The 19,520-nt window shown below is 38.1% G+C and overlaps 1 protein-coding gene and 1 pseudogene across 1 annotated transcript; both read left to right on the forward strand.

Annotated features, from left to right (window-relative positions):
* LOC107710338 (polypeptide N-acetylgalactosaminyltransferase 4-like) overlaps positions 1 to 12,575 on the forward strand; it is a 26,114-nt pseudogene extending 13,539 nt beyond the window's left edge.
* Positions 12,576 to 16,801: 4,226 nt separating this feature from the next.
* LOC107710614 (polypeptide N-acetylgalactosaminyltransferase 12-like) lies at positions 16,802 to 18,809 on the forward strand. The gene is made up of 2 exons (XM_016515434.1): positions 16,802 to 17,785; positions 18,602 to 18,809. The coding sequence occupies exons 1-2, from the start codon at positions 17,427 to 17,429 to the stop codon at positions 18,807 to 18,809; spliced, it is 567 nt and encodes a 188-aa protein (XP_016370920.1). The 5' UTR covers positions 16,802 to 17,426.
* Positions 18,810 to 19,520: the final 711 nt, after the last annotated feature.

Genomic DNA, 19,520 nt, shown 5'->3' on the forward strand with positions numbered 1-19,520 from the left:
TTTTTTTTTTAATTTAGAAAAAATAGTAATTTAATATTGGTGATTTATCGGTTGTCAGCCATAACTTGATCATAAAATAATTATATAAATAATTATCCAAAATTTAAATTTTGGAGCATTCCTAAATAAAATTCATAAGGTTTTGGAATGACATAAGATAACTGTTCCTTTAATACATTTGGGTGTCTCTTCCTTCCAGGAAAAACTTTTTAAAGTTATTTTCACAAGGAAATGGACTGAAATAGAATTGCAGTGATATTGTGTTGATTGAATTCAGTTGCAGTGCAGTGAATAGACTGTATTTTAATGCTCAGACCCAGGGGTACTTTCAAATACTGTCCAGTTCTGCACTAGATTTCTCTCCAGGCTCATCCGAGGGCAGCCCTAGAGGCGCTCAATGAAAACTAAGAAGCACTTACCTGCTAGAAAATTGGTGCTAGGGAATATCTCTGATGAATTGCCAATGCTCTGCCGCTTTTCGTTTCACAGGTCTCCCACAATGGCAGGGGGCCTATTTGCCGTCAGCAAGGCCTACTTTGAGTATCTGGGCACTTACGACATGGGCATGGAGGTCTGGGGAGGAGAGAATCTGGAACTTTCTTTCCGGGTAAGACTCCTGTATTCTGTTTTCACGTTACCTTTTGTACTGGTAATTTGCATAGGCTTACCATCGGAGCGTGTCGACGGGCTCGTGGTAGCATGAGAGACTGAGAGCCACTGTTTATAATTAGACACATCTCTCATATTGGATTTCTTTTTTAGCCTATACCTAGAAATGAAGATTGATAGTTTATACCATGGAGTAATCTTGTATGCGTATGGAAACGGAATACAATGCTGTATCTTCCAGGGCCGTATGATGTTCATGTATAATTGATGTGCTGTGAATTGGTATACAAAAGCATGTGGGAAATAAAGCTGGAAAATGGATAAAAAAGGATTATTGTTTTGGTGTCTTAGCAGATCTAAAGCGCTGTCACATCATGATTAATTTCTGAACATTCCAATAAATTCAGACGATCTAACTTTGTACACTGAAAAGAGTTTGTTCAAAAAGATGAGTTGAATCTCATTAAATACATGATGATGCTCTAGAAAAATGCTGTTATTAGCTTTCATTTTAAAACTAATGTGTGTCATTTTTTCAGTGTTAAAATACTTTCTTGTGTCCTATTTTAATATGCAGAAATATAAATAAGTCAATCAAACTTTAGGTTGATTGTAGGTTGATAGCCCGACGCAGCCTGTTTGAAAATAACATTTATTTTTCCCATGAATTATTTATAATTACTAATCAATTATTTATAAATAAAATATTTATTATTTTTAATGTTTATTTATTATTGTTGTGAGGCCAGTGGTAAAGAAATGATATACGTCACTTTTATTATAATTATGAATAATATAATATGTATTATGTAATAAAAATTTAGCACTATTTGCTTTTTTTTTAAAAACTTTTTATTACAAATATTTGTTCAGTATATTTCTTCTGTGTTAAAATAGAAAAGACCTACAATGTTTTAGTCTTCTGTTAAATCAGAAATTCACTTTGATCTCTTTTAGGATTTGATTGGCTATATGAAATTACAGTTTTATTGCATGATTATTGCTTCATTTGAAACATTTTGTAAATTTTTTGAACTATATTTTGTTACTTGCAGGTGTGGCAGTGTGGAGGGTCTTTAGAAATTCACCCATGCTCCCACGTGGGTCACGTATTCCCCAAGAAAGCGCCGTACTCCCGATCCAACTTCCTTCAGAACACTGTCCGTGCTGCAGAGGTTTGGATGGACTCTTACAAGCAGCACTTCTACAACCGAAACCCTCCAGCACGCAAGGTACACCTCCATCCACTGCGACCTGTCATTGGGCGGCACCCGTTTAATATCCTGTGCCGTTGCATAATCTTAGGTGTACAGCTGTTGTGCTATTTCCTCATTTAACTGCTTCAGCGTTTATCTAGAAAAGTGCTGTTCTTAAAATTGTTTACGCACTCCTGAATGACGCTCAGGTTTTGCTTGAATGCTTCCTGCTCTATCGGTTTACAGTGTTTGTTCTTCCTTTGGCTGTCTTTGAAAAGCTTATTAGCTGACAAAGATAATAAAACTAGGCCAAACATATATTATATCACCCTGGCTGACATGAATCTGGCATGTAACTCCATATTACTTCGTAGAGAATTTACATTATTAATGACGCGGAGCTGTGATCAAATAATAAATCACTCTCTAGTAGCCACGACACCAGATGCCACAGGTAAGAATATTTTACCTCTCTGTTTGGCTGCAGTGAGTTGTTCATGTACATCAGGTCTGAATGCAAACACACCCTTTAAAAGCCTAAATTAATATTATCTTATTTACCTGGTGGAGTTTCTTTGACACTTGGTTTGTTGGAAGTGTGTCGTGGCAGTCCTTGTGTCAACATTACAGGAAGTACGTACGTGGCATTCTGTTTGGTAGAAATGCCGTCCAAGAAGTTTCAACTAATGCCGAGTTCACACTGCACGATTTTAGCCCGATTTTTCACTCGCCGACAGGTTTTGCGAAATAGCCGACAAATGCCCGAAATCGGAGGCAAATCGGTGCTCGTTCACGCGAGTGACAATCACGCAGTGTGAATTATCAAAGACGCGATCTGAGGGAATCGCCGACAGGTCGCAGACGCCCGTGAAATATTTGGCATGCTAAATATATGGAGCTGTCGGCGATTCACAATCACGCTGTGTGAAATGAGTTCTGACTGAAAAACACATCGGCGATGACCTACAGCCAATGAGAGACCAAGATACAGGGCAGCGGGAAGTTCGGGGAGGAGTTATATGAAACGTAGTTTGCGGACCAGTGTTGCCAAATCCGCGATTGCCGCCGGTTGTGTTTTATGTCAGCAGGTTGAAGCGACCCCAATAACGTGATATTTAGGCACTGGAATGTGAATTGTACCAGGAGAACCCCGCCAAAAAAACGTGTATTTTACCCCCGAACGTGATTTTTACTGGGGGACCCCCTCGAAAGCAATTGGGCAATTTTCAGGCTAGTTTTGAGTAGTAATTGGGCCGGTTTTGTAGCGAAAACCTGGCAACCCTGCACCAGACAGAGCTGTCGGCGATTCTTCCTATTGTAAAGTCATGCAGTGTGTAACCTCCTGTCGTCGTTCCATCGTGCAGTGTGAACACAGCAACAACTGAATGCTACCCCAGATAGTCGTTCAGTGTGAAACCAAAAGTGATGCGACGTCTTCGAAAATCGTGCAGTGTGAACTTGGCATAAGGTATAACAAAGTTAATGTCAACAAAGTTGTCAATCTTGTCATGCAAAATAGAACAAACAAACACACATTAGCTTTAATAACATTCAAGACAATTAGAGTGCTATGACAATTCATTAATGCAGAAAAAGTGTTAAGGCGGTCCTACATATGTTCCACACTTCCACTAAATAATGTCAGCTTTGCCTTGAGGCCTGATTTTTCTTTGCTCCTGTAGGAATCATATGGGGATATATCTGAAAGGATTGTGCTGCGAAAGCGGCTTCAGTGTAAGAGTTTTGAATGGTACCTGCAGAACATCTACCCCGGCCTGCATGTGCCAGAGGACAGGCCTGGTTGGCACGGAGCGGTAAGTGACTAATTTAATCTAATCTAATTTCCTCCGAAATACTTTTAATGTCATTCTCTCTTATTTTTTTTTCCCACTGGTTTTACATATGTTCTGGTTCCTGGTGTAGGTGCGTAGTGCTGGAGTTCACTCTGAATGTCTGGACTATAACGCCCCGGACCACAACCCCACAGGAGCTCACCTTTCCCTGTTCGGCTGCCATGGTCAAGGTGGTAATCAGGTAGCTAACATCAATATTACGTTTATGCTTTCTCTTACCCCAGTGGTTTGCGACTCCCTCCATAATTTGATCAGAAATTTGGCCAAATGTTTTAACACTTAATATTGAATAATGAAAAAAAATTTTTTACATTTATTTATTCTGACGAAAGTGACTTACAAATGTTGAAAAACAAGCAACTTATCATTAAGCAGACAACAGTTTTAGGGACAATGCTACATTAAACGTTTCGGTAATAGGGTTCCATTTGTTAACATTAGTTAACTACATTAATTAACATAAACTACCAGTGAAAACTTCTTCTAAAGCATTCATAAATCTTAATGTTAATTTCAACATTGACTAATACATTTTTATAAATCAAAAGTTGTGTCTGTTAATATTATTTATTTAACAAACCAGACATGAACTAACAATGAACAGTTGTATTATTTTAACAAAAATTAATAAATATTTTAACAAATGTATTGCTCTTTATTAGTTAATGTGAGTAGACTAAGGTTAAATAATGAAGCTTATTGTAAAGTGTAACCAATGTTTTTGCTGGAAAAATGTGGGAAAAAATGTAATATAATTCTGTGTCTGTTCTTTCTGTTTTCGCGGTTTTGTTGAATAATAAAAATCATCAAAAAATATTTGTCTCACTAGGCCTATATTGTTTCCACAGAATACAATATTAAAACATTTTGATCATTTTTCATAACATTTAATAGCATTTAATTATGGTAATTGACGCTTAAAATATCCATAAATAAATAAACATATAAAGACAGTATTGCTTTGCATATGAAATGTGCATAATATTTTAAAATGTATCATTAAGCCATATGATTTTCTGAACACAAAAGGAGATAAAGGATGAAATGATAGTGGATGTGACATTCAAGCTCTAAGAAGTATATAACAGCACCATTAAAGTGTTTCTCATGACTCGTGTGCTATATTTCTAGTCTTCTGAAGGCATATAATAGCTTTGTGTGACAGACTGAAATTTCAAATCAAATCTAACACCATGGTACATGCTTATGTAAATGCAATGCATATGAGCACACCATATGAGCAGAATATAGTGGAGGAGAAAGAGTTCATTGGTTCTCACACGTATCAACAATATGGCAAATTTGAATTTGAGGAAGTGAGTGAGATTTGAGAATAGCCTCCCACAGGGACTTCACTTCACACTTTGGAAGCTGCTGTCTTACCCCACAGCCTGACATCTCTAAAATGGATTAAAGGGGGCTTTCTATTAATGCCAGAGCTATCGAGTAACTTTAAAAATGAGCATGAGGTGCATTTCACTTCCAGTTATATAACACCTATGACAACAGATGCAGGAGATCCTTCAGACCCTGTTTGTTGCGTTTGCAGTGAAACAAAGCAAGCTTTATTTGTGCTGAAATATAATCCATCCTGAGATGTGCTGCCCTTCTGAGGTTTGTTATTTTTCTAGTATCACAGTTGGAGAAATGAATAAGTTGCAGAGGATGTATATTTAATGGAAAGGGAAGCCTGCACGTGTCCGGTAGCTTATGTCACCGCTGTGCATCAAGGGACTCTGAAGTAGCACCATGTGTGTGGAAATCAATGTTTCCACAGCCAAGGCTGAAAAGGAAACCTTAACCACTTCTGCTCAAAGATAGACGTCTGTATGAAATATACATGTGGCCAGTGAGACTTATGGTGACTGTTTGAACCAGACAGGAGCCTTCTCTTCACTGAGGTCACATCTGGCCATCTGATGAGGTCACATCAGAGTTATTTCTCTAAATAGCTTTTTAGGTTCTTCCAGCCTGGTTTTTATTCCAGCTTCCGAACCTTTTCCTTGAAGGATCTACTTCTGATCTTCTGCTTGGAGAAATTATTTGCTTATGAACTTTGATTGTTAATAACATCCGTGCAAACATCCTGTACAATGGGTATAGAAAAGAATCTCTTTAAAATAATCTAATTTTGTTGCTTTGCAGACTGAAATAAAGACGGACACAGTTTTTGTTTTAGCCAGCTGTATTTACTCAGTGCAACTTATAACATCCAAGATATAACTCCAACATTATCACCCCCCTCCTAAACATGACTTCTAAACTCCATCAGGTGCAGCTAATCACCTTATAAATGCGCACAAAGCCATTTGACTTTCAACTGTGATCAGCTGTAGTCATTTTGATTAGCTCAGCATGAAAAGAGCTTTCCTGGAGCATTTCAGTCCTTGGTAGAGCAACTGAAGTAAACAATCAACTAGGGCTGCACGATTATTCCCTTGAAATTGTAATTGTGATGATTATCACAATTTACACTGAATGATGTTTATACCATTGTTTGGTGCAACTGCATGACGTATTTTTATATGAAAATAAACAAGCTGAAAACACTCTAACTGAAAAACTTTGTGCTTTTCTATAGTATTAAGCCTCAAAGTTCTGTAAAGAAGAGTGGGCAAATATTGCAAAGTTAGTAGAAACATATCCCAACAGACTAAAGGCTGTAATTAAAGCAAAAGATGGTTCAACAAAATATTGACACAATGGGTTGATCCTTTTTCCAACTCAAGGATTCGTTTTTTTATGTATTTTTTTTTTCTGATATGTTGGTTTTATATCTTTCACATGGATGTTATAAGTTGCACTGAGTAAATACAGCTGGATAAAACAAAATCTGTGTCCGTCTTCATTTCGGGCTACAAAGCAACAAAATGAGATTATTTTAAAGGGGGGTGATTCTATTCTATACCGTTACATTCCCCTCTTCGGTCTAGGGGTTACGGAGCGGAAGTAACAAAGTTAAAAGATGTGATTAAATAAATAAATTAACGATGAGAAATCTCCCTTTTCCTCTATTCCAGCTCTTGTCACTTTCACCACTGATATTTCTAATAAAGGTTCACACAAAACCCTCTATTTAACACCATAAAACAGAAGCATACCCAAATACCAGAAATATACTTAAGTATTTTTATTAAGGGCTTAAAATAAACCCAAAAGAATATATACAGAAAATATACAAATATTAGGGCAATTAATCAACTTAAATAACCAAGGCGTCAGGAGAGAGCAAATGCCAAAATAACAAACAAAACAGTATTTCTAAAGGTTATAACAAAATAACTTCCCTGGCAAAAGAAAACTAAATTAAAGACAATAATCCTAAAGAAAAACAGGTGAAAAATTTAGAAGGGGATAAACCCAAATAAATCGGCGCCCATCTCCCTACCCGGTTTGACAGAACTAGACTCACACAGAATCTTAACAGCAACATCGTTGTAACCACACTTTAGGTTTACATTTCACAAGTTGCTTAACAGCAAATAAAACAACGTCTCTGGGATAGCGGATAAGGGACTCCTCCTGAGCTGTGTCTCTCTGCTGCTTTATATCTGTTGCGCGCTGTGTAACTGGGAAACCACGCTGCCGCTAATTGCAATCAGCTGCGGATGATTTGGAGCACTGCTTGGCAGTGAAAGAAGGAGGAGAGAAAAACATGTGACCATATCCCAACATACACAATTACATCACGGGACGTGCCATGCATGACTGCCTCGGTTTGTAGCTCCTTGGTACTTTTACTATTCTTGTTTGTTTGTCCTATTTTAAGTAACTTTTTTCCAATCAGCTTTAGCTGCTAGACCAGTGGTTCCCAACCCTGGTCCTCGAGACACCCCAACACTGCACATTTTGCATGTCTCCTTAATCAAACGCACCTGATTCAGGTCATCAGCTCATTAGTAGAGACTCCAAGACCTGAAACTGGTGTGTCAGAGAAAGGAGACATGCAAAATGTGCAGTGTTGGGGTGCCTCCAGGACCAGGGTTGGGAACCACTGTGCTAGACATCAGGAATAGCACACCAAATAATTTTTTTGCCGACTTTTGAGCATTCAGACATTTTACTGGACATTCTAGTCAGAGGAACTGCAATCCTATACAAGCGCTCCAAGAAACGCAAACGAGGGAAGCGCACTGGTGCGCTCGTGAAATTCCGACAGCACGGTATTAGGACTCCGCTGCCGAGCATTCATCTGGTGAATCTCCGCTCCCTAGCAAATAAAACAGATGAATTACTGTACTACTCCTCATCCGCATAAACAAGGACTTTTTAAACTCTGCTGTGCTTTGCTTCACGGAAACCTGGTTGAACGGAGCCATCCCGGACAGCGCATTTCATCTAACAGACTTTCAGCTGTTCAGAGCGGAGTGCATCACCAAGTCGTCAGGGAAAACGAGAGGTGGTGGATTATGTTTTTATATCAATGAAGGCAGGTGTACAGATGTGACAATTTTAAAGAAGATTTGCTGCCCAAATTTTTAAGTTTTCTTTAATAACTGTAAGCCTTTTTATTTGCTAAGGGAGTTTTCCTTGTTTATTCTGGTGAGTGCGTACATTCCTCCTGACACGTGTGAACGCGGCGCTAGAACAGCTGGCTATCAGATCACACACACAGAGCAGCGTTACCCGGACTCTTTCATTATCATTCTCTGTGATTTTAATAAAGCTAATCTCACCCGCAAACTGCCTAAATACAGACAGCACATCACATGCCCCACCAGGGACAGCAATATACTGGACCATTGCTACACAGTTTTTAAAGGATGCTTACCACTCTGTCCCCCGAGCGGTTCTGGGACTCTCTGATTACTGTTTGGTTCATCTTCTACCAGCCTACAAGCAGAAACTTAAATCTGCTAAGCCTGTAGTATGAACTGTAAAGAGATGGACTAATGAAGCAGAGTGGGATTTACAAGCCTGCTTCGACTGCACTTATTGGAGTGTTTTTGAGGCTGCAGACACTGATCTGGATGAGCTCACTGACATCATGACATCCTACATCAGTGGAGGACATGTGTGTTCCAACCAAGACTTATTAACATTTAACAACGACAAACCTTGGTTCAGTGCAAAACTCAAACAGCTTTGCCAGGCCAAAGAGGATGCCTACAGGAGTGGGGACAAAGCCTTGTACAAACAGTCCAAATACATAATAGCGAGATGCGAGTAGCCAAGAGAAGCTACACTGAAAAGCTAAAAAAACAGTTTTCAAGCACCAACCCTACATAAGTGTGGAAGGGCCCGAAAGCCATCTCTAGCTACAAGACCCCATCCCCCAGCACTGTGGACAATCAACTTTTAGCCAACAGTTTGAATGAGTTTTACTGCAGGTTTGAAAAGCCTGGTATCACACCCCACACCCGCTCTGACCATCTCACAACAAAGCCATCAACACCCTCCCCCTCCCTGCTGCTTCTCAGCCTGCACTTAAGATCTGTGAAGATGATGTATGCAAAGTCTTTAGGACACAGAAGATAAAGAAAGCTAAATTCCCAGACGGTGACTCTCCAGCCTGCCCCAAAGCCTGTGCTGTCCAGCTGTCATCCATCTTCACACTGATCTTCAACAGATCACTGGAGCTGTGTGAAGTCCCCTCCTTCTATTATATTTATTATACGTATGTTATTGATTTAATATATATTACATCTATCCACATTCCCTTTCATAATTTGTATACAGCACATCTGAACATACAATAAACTGTTTACTGTCTCTTTGTCTATTGTGTATTGTTTTTACATATTTATTTTTACTCATTTATTTTTATTTTTGTTATATGTGTCTTGTCATTTGTCAACCTGTCTGTGTACTGGAAGCTTCTGTCACCAAGACAAATTCCTTGTGTGTGTAATAAAAGCTCTTTCTGATTCTGATTCTTCAAACGCTCCACCATCATCCCTTTACCCAAGAAACCAAAAATCATGGGACTAAATGACTACAGACCTGTTGCTTTAACATCTGTGGTCATGAAGTCATTTGAGAGACTGGTGTTGGCCTACTTGAAGGACATTACGGGACCCTTGCTGGACCACCTACAGTTTGCTTACCGAGCAAACAGGTCTGTGGATGATGCAGTCAACATGGGACATCCTCCATCTGGACAAACCAGGGACTTATGCAAGGATCCTGTTTGTGGACTTCATCTCCGCTTGTAACACCATCATCCCGGATACCCTCCTGATTAAATTGACAGAGCTCTTTGTACCCACCTCCATCTGTCAGTGGATCACCAGCTTCCTGACAGACAGGCAGCAGCTTGTGAGACTGGGAAAACTCACATCCAACACCTGCACCATCAGCACTCGAGCTCCTCAGGGGTGTGTGCTCTCCCCACTGCTCTTCTCCCTCTACACCAGGGATGGGCAACTTCGGTCCTGGAGGGCCACTGTCTGCACTGTCCTGCAGAGTTTAGCTCCAGCCCTAATCAAACACACCTGAACAAGCTAATCAGTTTCTTCAAGACCACTTGAAAGCTACAGGCAGGTGTGTTTGATAAGGGTTGGAGCTAAACTCTGCAGGACAGTGGCCCTCCAGGACTGAAGTTACTCCTGAAGTTTGCGGACGACACCACTGTCATCGGTCTCATCCAGGACGGTGACAAGTCTGCTTGCAGACAAGAGGTTGAGCAGTAGGCTGTCTGGTACAGTCACAACAACCTGGAGCTGAACACACTCAAAACAGTGGAGATGATTGTGGACTTCAGGAGAAACCCCCTGCACTCCCCCTTCTCACCATCATGAACAGCACTGTGGCAGCAGTGGAGTCATTCAGATTCCTGGGCACCACCATCTTACAGGACCTGAAGTGGGACAATCACATTGACTCCATTGTGAAAAAGGCCCAGCAGAGGTTGTACTTCCTTCGTCAACTGAAAAAGTTCAACCTGCCACAGTTTTACTCAGCTGTTATTGAGTCAGTTCTGTGCTCTTCTATAACTGTCTGGTTTGGGTCAGCCACCAAATCAGGTATAAGAAGACTGCAACTGACTGTTAGGACAGCTGAAAGGATAATTGGTGTGCACCTGCCCAACCTTCAGGACTTGTACAACTCAGGAGTGAAGAAACGGGCAGGTAACATCTGCTGCATTCACGCCAGGTCGTAATTACTGTAATTTCGAGATGACAACACATGACGCTCTACTTGGAGCTGTTCACACCCTTGGACTTTGAGCTATCGCACTATCAATGCCTAAACATAGCACCTAATGAATCTGAGGTGGTCAGGTGGTAGTGGTACAGAAAACTCCCAGTTCACAAGTTGTAATTATGAGTTCTACGAGGACGTGAATGCTTTTTACTAGTTGGTATCTCGTAATCACGGTAATTCCGATATGGCGTGAATGTGCCTATCATCACAGAGCCCTCTCACCCTGTCCACAACCTGTTTGCACTTCTCCCCTCAGGCAGACGTTACAGATCTCTGTGCACTAGAACATCTAGGCATAAAGCATTCCCCCCATGCCATCTCCAGCTTAAACAGCTAACACTGACATTACCACCTGTCTTCTGTAATTCATTTCTTAATTGCTAATCATTGCATCCCTCTAGTATTATGTAAATACATAAACATTTTTATTTATACAGCTTTATATACTGTAAATAATGCACAAATCTGTACATACATCTTCTGTTCCAGATGCATACCACATTATTATAATTTTTTCCCTAAGTCTTATTTAAATGTTCTTTCTGTTCTCAATGTCATATGTATGTTTGTACCAAGAGCTCCTAAAAAACACAACAAATTCCTTGTGCATTTGCACACACTTGGTGAATAAAGCTCATTCTTATTCTGATATATATTCTGAGAAAAAAAAAAAAAAAACAGAAATGCAAATGTGCCAAAATTCTTTTCAAACGAAATTTTATTTCTTCCTCTTTCTCAGTACTTCGAGTACACATCTCAAAAGGAGATTCGGTTTAACTCCGTGACAGAGCTGTGTGCTGAGGTTCAGGATGGAATGACACACATAGGGATGAAGCATTGTCCGCATGACGGTGCTCCCAGACCTCCTGGCATCATATGGGATTTCAGAGATGTGAGTCTGCTCGCCTACAGCTCACATTATCACTGAAGTGCCATCAGCAAACAGGATGAGATAAGAAACATACAAAGTTATTGTATATCAGATCTGCTCTGTTGCATCTTCATGCCAAAAATTCCTTATCTAGCATTTGTGTCTTTTCAGGATGGCAGCATATATCACCCTCATTCAAACATGTGTATCACCTCCTACCGCACAGAAGACGGCCGTGCAGATATCCAGATGAGAAGTTGCTCTCCTGGAGACAAACACCAGCGCTGGAGCTTTGAGTGACTTTAAAACCCACGTGAACTTGGATGTAAGTGCAATTATCAAAAAGAATGTCACTTCTGACTTGGCATTAAAAAAGGAGCGGAGAACAGGCATAAAAATGGGACCCATCCCTCCATATAGTGCCTTTGCAAACCAAAGTGGACATACTTGTAGTGCCAATTCTTGCGTTTCCTTGTTAGAGACATTCAGTGTGCTATTCTAAGTCCAAAGTGCATATTAGAACTATTAATAACACATTGTAGCAAATTCAACCATCCAGCGTGTTGGAACAGCATTTTTGTTTACATTGATGCACTATACGCTTCTAGTGAATCATTTTTAGACTCAGCAGTAACTAATATTTAGATCTACTGCACAGCAATTTTATTTAATTGTATCAGAAGTGACTGATTTGAGGATGTCGTGAGTGGGTTTGTCTTGATTGTCATCTGTTGTTCTCTTGTTATATTTTTGTGTCATTTTGAGGCTGTTTTTGTATTACTAGGGAATTTAGGGTCTTTTCACCTTATTTTGTGTAAGCTGCATGGACTATTTTGGCACACTTGTGTTGTGGACCTGTACCAGCATTTTAAGGGGCCGTTTACACGACAACGTTTTCAGCCAAAAACGGGAACATTTTTATGCGTTTTGACTGTTCGTTTACACGACAACGGCATTTTGGGGACTGAAAATGCATATTTTTGAAAACCGGTTTCAAAGTGGAAGTTTTTGAAAACGGCACCGTTGTCGTTTCCATGTAAACACCCAGAACGGGAATCTTTGAAAACGGTGACGTCATGCGCGTGCATAGTACGTGTTAGGTATGTAGACATGCGCAGTACGTGTCGATTTTAAAGGCAAGCGCGAACAAACATAAACAACAATGGTGGAGTGTATGGTACTGTTGTTGCTGCTCAAGAGTTTGCTAACGCTTCTTCAGCAAAGTGTGGATTTACTTCACCAATATTACAACCAACAGCGGAGACGCATCATATACATCATATTATCTTCACTTCCCTAGGTACTATTAGTGTTTACTAACAAGGTGATAGCACCAACTACTGGCCTGGCATACGTAATACAGCATTTTTGGCCGTCTTCGCGGATATGTGTAAACGCGAATCATTTTGAAAACGTTGTCGTGTATACGTGAAACTGTGTAAAAACGCAAGGGAAAAACTTTTCCGTTTTTGACAACACTGTTGTCGTGTAAACGTACCATAAGTCTCACTCACACTAACAGCAGTGTCCAAGTAGTTTGTTAATAATGTATGTACACTTGAATTTGAAGTAGATTACAGAAACTGTAATTCAGAGTTGGTATAAAATGTAACGCAATTGTGGACCAAATCTTTCAAATCCTGAAAAGGTTGTCCTAAACCAAGTTTTTCTCTACTACACATTTGGGAATTATCCACTTTACCAGTGAATTGTTTTCCTAGAAAAATGAATTGCTGGAAATTTATTGACTCACCAGAAAGTGCCTCTTCAGACAGACTTTTTAAAAAGGTGCATTTTCCTTCACAAATCAGAGTATTACAGTACTTTATTAAGATATTGGCCAAAGTAAAATTCAGAAAATTGACTAAGTGCTTTTATCACGGGTCTTCCAGCTTTCACACATAACTGAATAATGTATCAGTAAGTTTTGGTAAATATCTTGAAAATGCTATATCGTAAACTGTATATGGATAATACCTTTATTTTTGCACTAAAATGCATTTAAAATGGCATCATAATTTTTGATTAATTTTTTAGGTCTCATCCTTTGTAATTGTCAGTGAATTTAATTTTTTAGGGACTGTGGGAAAGTGAACATGAAATTTGAATTACTACTGATAAAGCACAGTTTGTGGTGATCATGTGTTTTGCTGATGGACTGTAATGAAGTATTTTTGGAACATGGAAAAATATACAAAGTATTTTAGTCTCAATAAATTAAATTAAAGTTCTAAATGTTACATTTATTGTGGTGGCTTGTTTATTTTGACAGTGTGACCTGTCCTTGACTCTCTGTTGCTGTGCCATCTAGTGGTGGGAAAATAAGATCTGGGATTAGAATCAAAACTGTTTTTTTTTTTTTATTCTATTGTTTTATTTCCATGTTTTTGTAACATTGAAGTGCATTCATTCGAGATTTAATCAGGTAAAGTTCCCCATTTTACATCCCCTTAAAATAAAGTGTTCCCTGCACAGTTTTACATTTGTGACCTGAGCCTCTTATATAAACCAGATCACGAGGAACCACATGAGGGTCTGCCAAGTCAGCTTCAAATGTTTAATAGCACACTTCCCAGGTGTGCCACACAACTACATAAATAAAGCTGGGGGTCACTGAACATTGACATGCTGCTTATGTCTACAGCATGCATAAATAAAGCTGTACTTTCCCCTATGACTTATGATTGGATTGTGGGCAATAGGTGTGTGATAGGTCCCCTTAAACTGATGCCAATTATGTTAGTTTCTTGTTCCTCTGGGAATATCGCAGCAATGAGTAAGATGGCAATTATACATGAAGGACTCATCACGTTTCCTTTGAGGTCATTCAGTGGTAGTCCAAACAACTTGATTTCCTCTGCTAAAAGCTGCTCTGTTCATTTAAGTAGGTGGCAGTTTGCTATTAAAGGGACAGTCTGTTACACAACCCTCATGATATTTGCAAAACTCATCAATAATCTCAAAAATACAATAGAACTTATATAGGGTGTTATGAAGTATATAGCAGCCTATATTTAACTTATGTCTGATTGGACATGTTAGAAAAGCTGTTTTATTTAGTTGTGTGTTCATACTTTATGTGGTAAATGACTGTGCAACATTGTGTTCAGTGTACCATAGATTATTACAACACTCTTTGGATCTTTTACAATAAGAGTGTTCAATCAAAAAACTGTGGCACTCAAATTACCATCTCACCTCTCTGATGGCCTAATCAATAATTAAACACATTAATTTGGATAAACATACATTTTGCTTTCTACATGGATCATCTTACATATTTATTATAAAATATTGTTTATAAGAAGGGAATGGATGAGGAAAATATTACAATATTTTTGTGGATGTAGATTCGGGTATGTCTCTTAAGAAAGTTAAAGAAGCTACTGATTATTTCCTTTTAATATTTCTAGCAACTGTAGTGACTGACTAAATATAAGTATAGTATCATGTTTTAATTCATACATTTTTATAATAAATAACAAAAATGCATTTAGTTTTATATTGTTTAAAATAAAGCTGTACAGGACCCTGGATTTTTAATAAAATTGTTAGTTTCTTAATTCAAATATCTTTTTAAACCTTTTAATATTTATTTATAATTTTATGACATCAAAGGGAGCAGCCCAATCAAAACAGTTTTCTTAAACAGCTTTTTAAAATGGAAACTTCAGCATAATTCACTTATTTTCACATGAATACGTTTGATTTTAAATAACCACCAAGAATGCTGAAAAGTAAACTTACAATCTTACTTGAAACCAGTTTCTCTGGTTCAGCAGAATGTGTCCAAAGATCCTGTATAAGCTCTTTCAAAATATTATTTGTTTTTCTTTTTTTGTGATAATAATTTAGTATTATTTAGATAATATCCATCAGGTCACTTTAGAAAGTTTATAATTGTAACATGCTTCATTTCATTAAAAACGATAACAAAAAAAAAAGTTTATAACTTATTTAATGTCCAGTACAATGAACACTGGTTCTGACACTAGCAACATGCAAGTGATTATATGGATTTAATGTTATTTCAATACAACTTTCAATAATTTCATGCAAATGTGTTCAAATTAATTGAAAAGAAACAAAACTGTGTAATATGGCAGAAATTGTGAGAAAAGTGAGGTCTACAGGAATTAACAAATATACACTTCAAATAGAAACGTCATATTCAAACTTCAAATAGTTAAGAAGTGTGTTGGTAAAAGGTTAGGCTGGTTGTGAAATGTGAATGAGGCATTCTTATTTAAATCATACATTATTTCACATATTAAGTAACAATGTATGTGAACTTTCACAGGCTTGTATATCTTGGCATAACGGTGTTTATAAAGCGGACATGCACTAAATGGATTTGGATTAGCGCTCTGTCACAGTGTGTGACCCCTAAGACTCTCTGTGATTTGACCTGGATTTCTTTCTTTATGCCTCTTCCAGTTCTGCTGGCCTTATCTGACAAACAAGCCTGCTAATCTGAACATGCAAATCCCTCTCTACATCAATCTACAGCCCTGCTCAGTGCTCAGACCTGTAGGATGTGCCACGGTACGACTGTGGCTCAAAACCAGTAAATGTTTTTAAAAAAGAATATCTAAAACCTGTTCATTGAAACTACTATATTTATAAAAAATTAAAATAAGTATCAACCTGTAATTGGTTCTCTTCCAGGGGTTACTACTGGGGGCACTGACATCAGGGATAAAATGTTTTATAACATAAACAGTATCCTAACCAAAGAAAAAAGTTTTTCCAATGTTTTTTTCTTTTTGAAATGAAAGCATCAAAACCCATCTAACTGTGGTTAGACATGAATATATGTAATTTCAAACGCAATGCTTCAATGACTATTAGTTCAAGGAAGGGGTCTCATGTTGTCAAAGAGGAGTCAGAAACTATTTTAACATTTGATCTCAAATTTCATCAACTATTTTTAGGTTTTTCACAAGATTAATCAAATAACTGATGCAATGGTCTTGTTTATGGATTGTGATACGAGTTTATTGGAGGTAGATGTAAAATGCATTATGCATATGTGTGTGTATATGTTTTGTAACTCCTCAAAAAGAATTCTGGATGCATAATTTTTACGCATTTGGGCCTCTAAACCAAGGCACTGACTCGGAACTACAACAATTTTGCAAAAATACCCGCTGTTAAGTTTCTGTTTATTACGATTACAGTTAATTATTAGCCTACATCTGATCAAAATACAATAGAAAATGACGGATCATTCACATGGTTTCATTACGTTTCCCATAAACTTACTTTTGGCGTCTGTGAATATGAATTTTGTTAACTTTGTCTCCTGTAAATGCATGTAGTTTCTGTAGATACACGGAAGCAAAAAGTGTTCGGCTTGACTTTGCCTCTTCTCAACTCCTCCCCGATTGCAACACTGCCACTATAGTTGCCGATCAGTAAAGCGACACGCGTTTAATGTCGAACGCACCCAAAGCGTTCGCGTTAACGGATGTGCTTTCAACTCCTCCCCCGTCTGCAACCGGCTCTGCTCGCCGTTCATGTCGATCACACCTCAACAGTGGCTTTCGGCCACAGATTAAATGACCAACTTTCGGTTTGCTTGGATAGTTTCCCCTTCATTATAATCGACTTTAAAATGAAATCTGGCACTTTGAAAACGAGGTCCTCTTACCTTGGCGAACTTTTTTCGAACTCCAACTCTTCGTGAGATTGAATTTTGGATGACAAACAGTTTGAGGGCACCACCAGGGCGGACAAGAAGGACACATTATGGCAATATGTGGCAGACGGAGTCGGCCCAAGTTCATTCTGTACGTTCTCGGGGCTTTTGTAGTGGGATATTTAGTGTTTCATAGGAACACGCAGAGTGATGTCGGACTGGCGAGTCGAAGAGAAGTTCCAGTCGAGCAGCACAAAAATGTGGACGAGGAATTACTGAAGAAACCTGTTTACGAGAAGCCTCCTCTAGACATAAATGCTTTGGGAGAGATGGGTAGAGCTGTCAAACTGGACCTGACTGAAGAAGAGAAGCGAGAGGAGGAGGAGAGCATCAAAAAACATCAGATAAACACTTATGTGAGCGATAGGATATCACTACACCGCAGGCTGCCTGAAAGATGGAACCCACTGTAAGTGTCCATGCTGGACAGGAATGTTTGAAGTTTGATATTTGTGAGATATCCAACCTTAAAAGATAATTAAATGTTTGATCTAATGGTATTAATGGGTTTATTTGTATAACATCAGAATGTAGACAGGTAGGTAAGCCTACACATCGTAGTTTATTAGTTTTAATCCTTCCCGATTTATTGCAAACCATAAAAGTTGTAAATGTTTTTGTAAACAGTCCCCCCCAATGTCTAATATGCGATTACAGATAGGGACCGTCTACAAAGTAACAAAGCAGGAGAAAAACGTTCAATGTGGCGCTGTCACAGTTGGTCATAACTCAAATAAATTTTGTACATTAAAAAAAAATCTAAAACTTTTTATTGGTTATCTCACAAAAATGCTGAATTTTTAAAATAATGAATAAAATCCATTGCAGTCAGACCCCTTTATGGACACATTGAATAAAAAATTACTACTATAAGTCAAACTATAAACCGATCGCCCATTCCAAATCTAAAGGGTATGCATTGTTATAATTATATTTGCAGTTGGTTTTACTCTGATAGGTAATAAATAAATAAAATAAAATAACAAGCCAAATATTACTAAACTGTTTTTTTTTGTATTTATTGTTTGCATCATGTTTGTTATTTTGTTATCATGTTATTTTAAAATGACCCGTTTATTTTAGTTATGTATTTTTAGATTGCAATTAATATTTTCTTTTATTTATTTTATGTGATATTTTATCTTAGTATAATGACACTGTAAACAAGATTGCGGTCTGACAATGTAGCAAGCAAGGCATTATCTAACAAGATCTGTCTATTCAGATGTAGAAACCTGAAATATGACTACCTGAGCCTGCCCTCAACATCAGTAGTGATAGCCTTCTACAATGAAGCCTGGTCCACACTACTGAGGACAGTGCACAGTGTCCTGGAGACCTCACCAGACCTGCTGCTGACTGAAATCATACTGGTGGATGACTACAGTGACCGAGGTATCAGTCTGAATGAAAACTTCTCATGCTTCCTTTGAGCACACGCTAATCATAAGATCATATGTAGTAACATATTAAAGGTACAGCTAATATTATCTATCAATTGTATCTGTAATTGTATGATACATTCTGTTTATGTAGAGAAAATTAAGGGGAAAAAGTAAGGGGAAAAAAGATCAAATGTTTAAAAACTAAATCATATTAGGTTGAGTTTGGTGCATTTTTGATTTGGGACACCTAGGAACCACCCACAAAACTAACAACCACATTAGCAAACAGCTATACAGCTACCATAACCATAGCTAACATTGCTACCAGAAAGTTTTGCATGTGCAGACACCACTCCCATTTTCTTCAGAAAAATGTAAAAGTACTATACTGTTGTATGTTTCCTTAGTCAAATGTTTGCTAATTTCTAACCAAACAATGACAAACAGATGCAAATAGATTCTTTTTTAACCATTACTTTACTGTTTATATCAGGGAAACAATGGACAAAATGTGCTCTTTTTACATGTGTGTGTAAATCAGACACTGATTTAAAAGATATATATATATATATATATATATATATATATATTCTTTAAATAATAAATACAAATGAAGTCTTACCCAATTCATACTGTCTTTCATGTTCCCTCTTTATCTTTACACATAAACAAAGAACAAACTGGCCTTATCTGACAAACAAGCCTGCTAATCTGAACATGCAAATCCCTCTCTACATCAATCTACAGCCCTGCTCAGTG

This window comes from Sinocyclocheilus rhinocerous, unplaced genomic scaffold, assembly GCF_001515625.1.
Source record: "Sinocyclocheilus rhinocerous isolate Xijiao unplaced genomic scaffold, SAMN03320098_v1.1 scaffold492, whole genome shotgun sequence".
NCBI classification, from domain to species: domain Eukaryota; kingdom Metazoa; phylum Chordata; class Actinopteri; order Cypriniformes; family Cyprinidae; genus Sinocyclocheilus; species Sinocyclocheilus rhinocerous.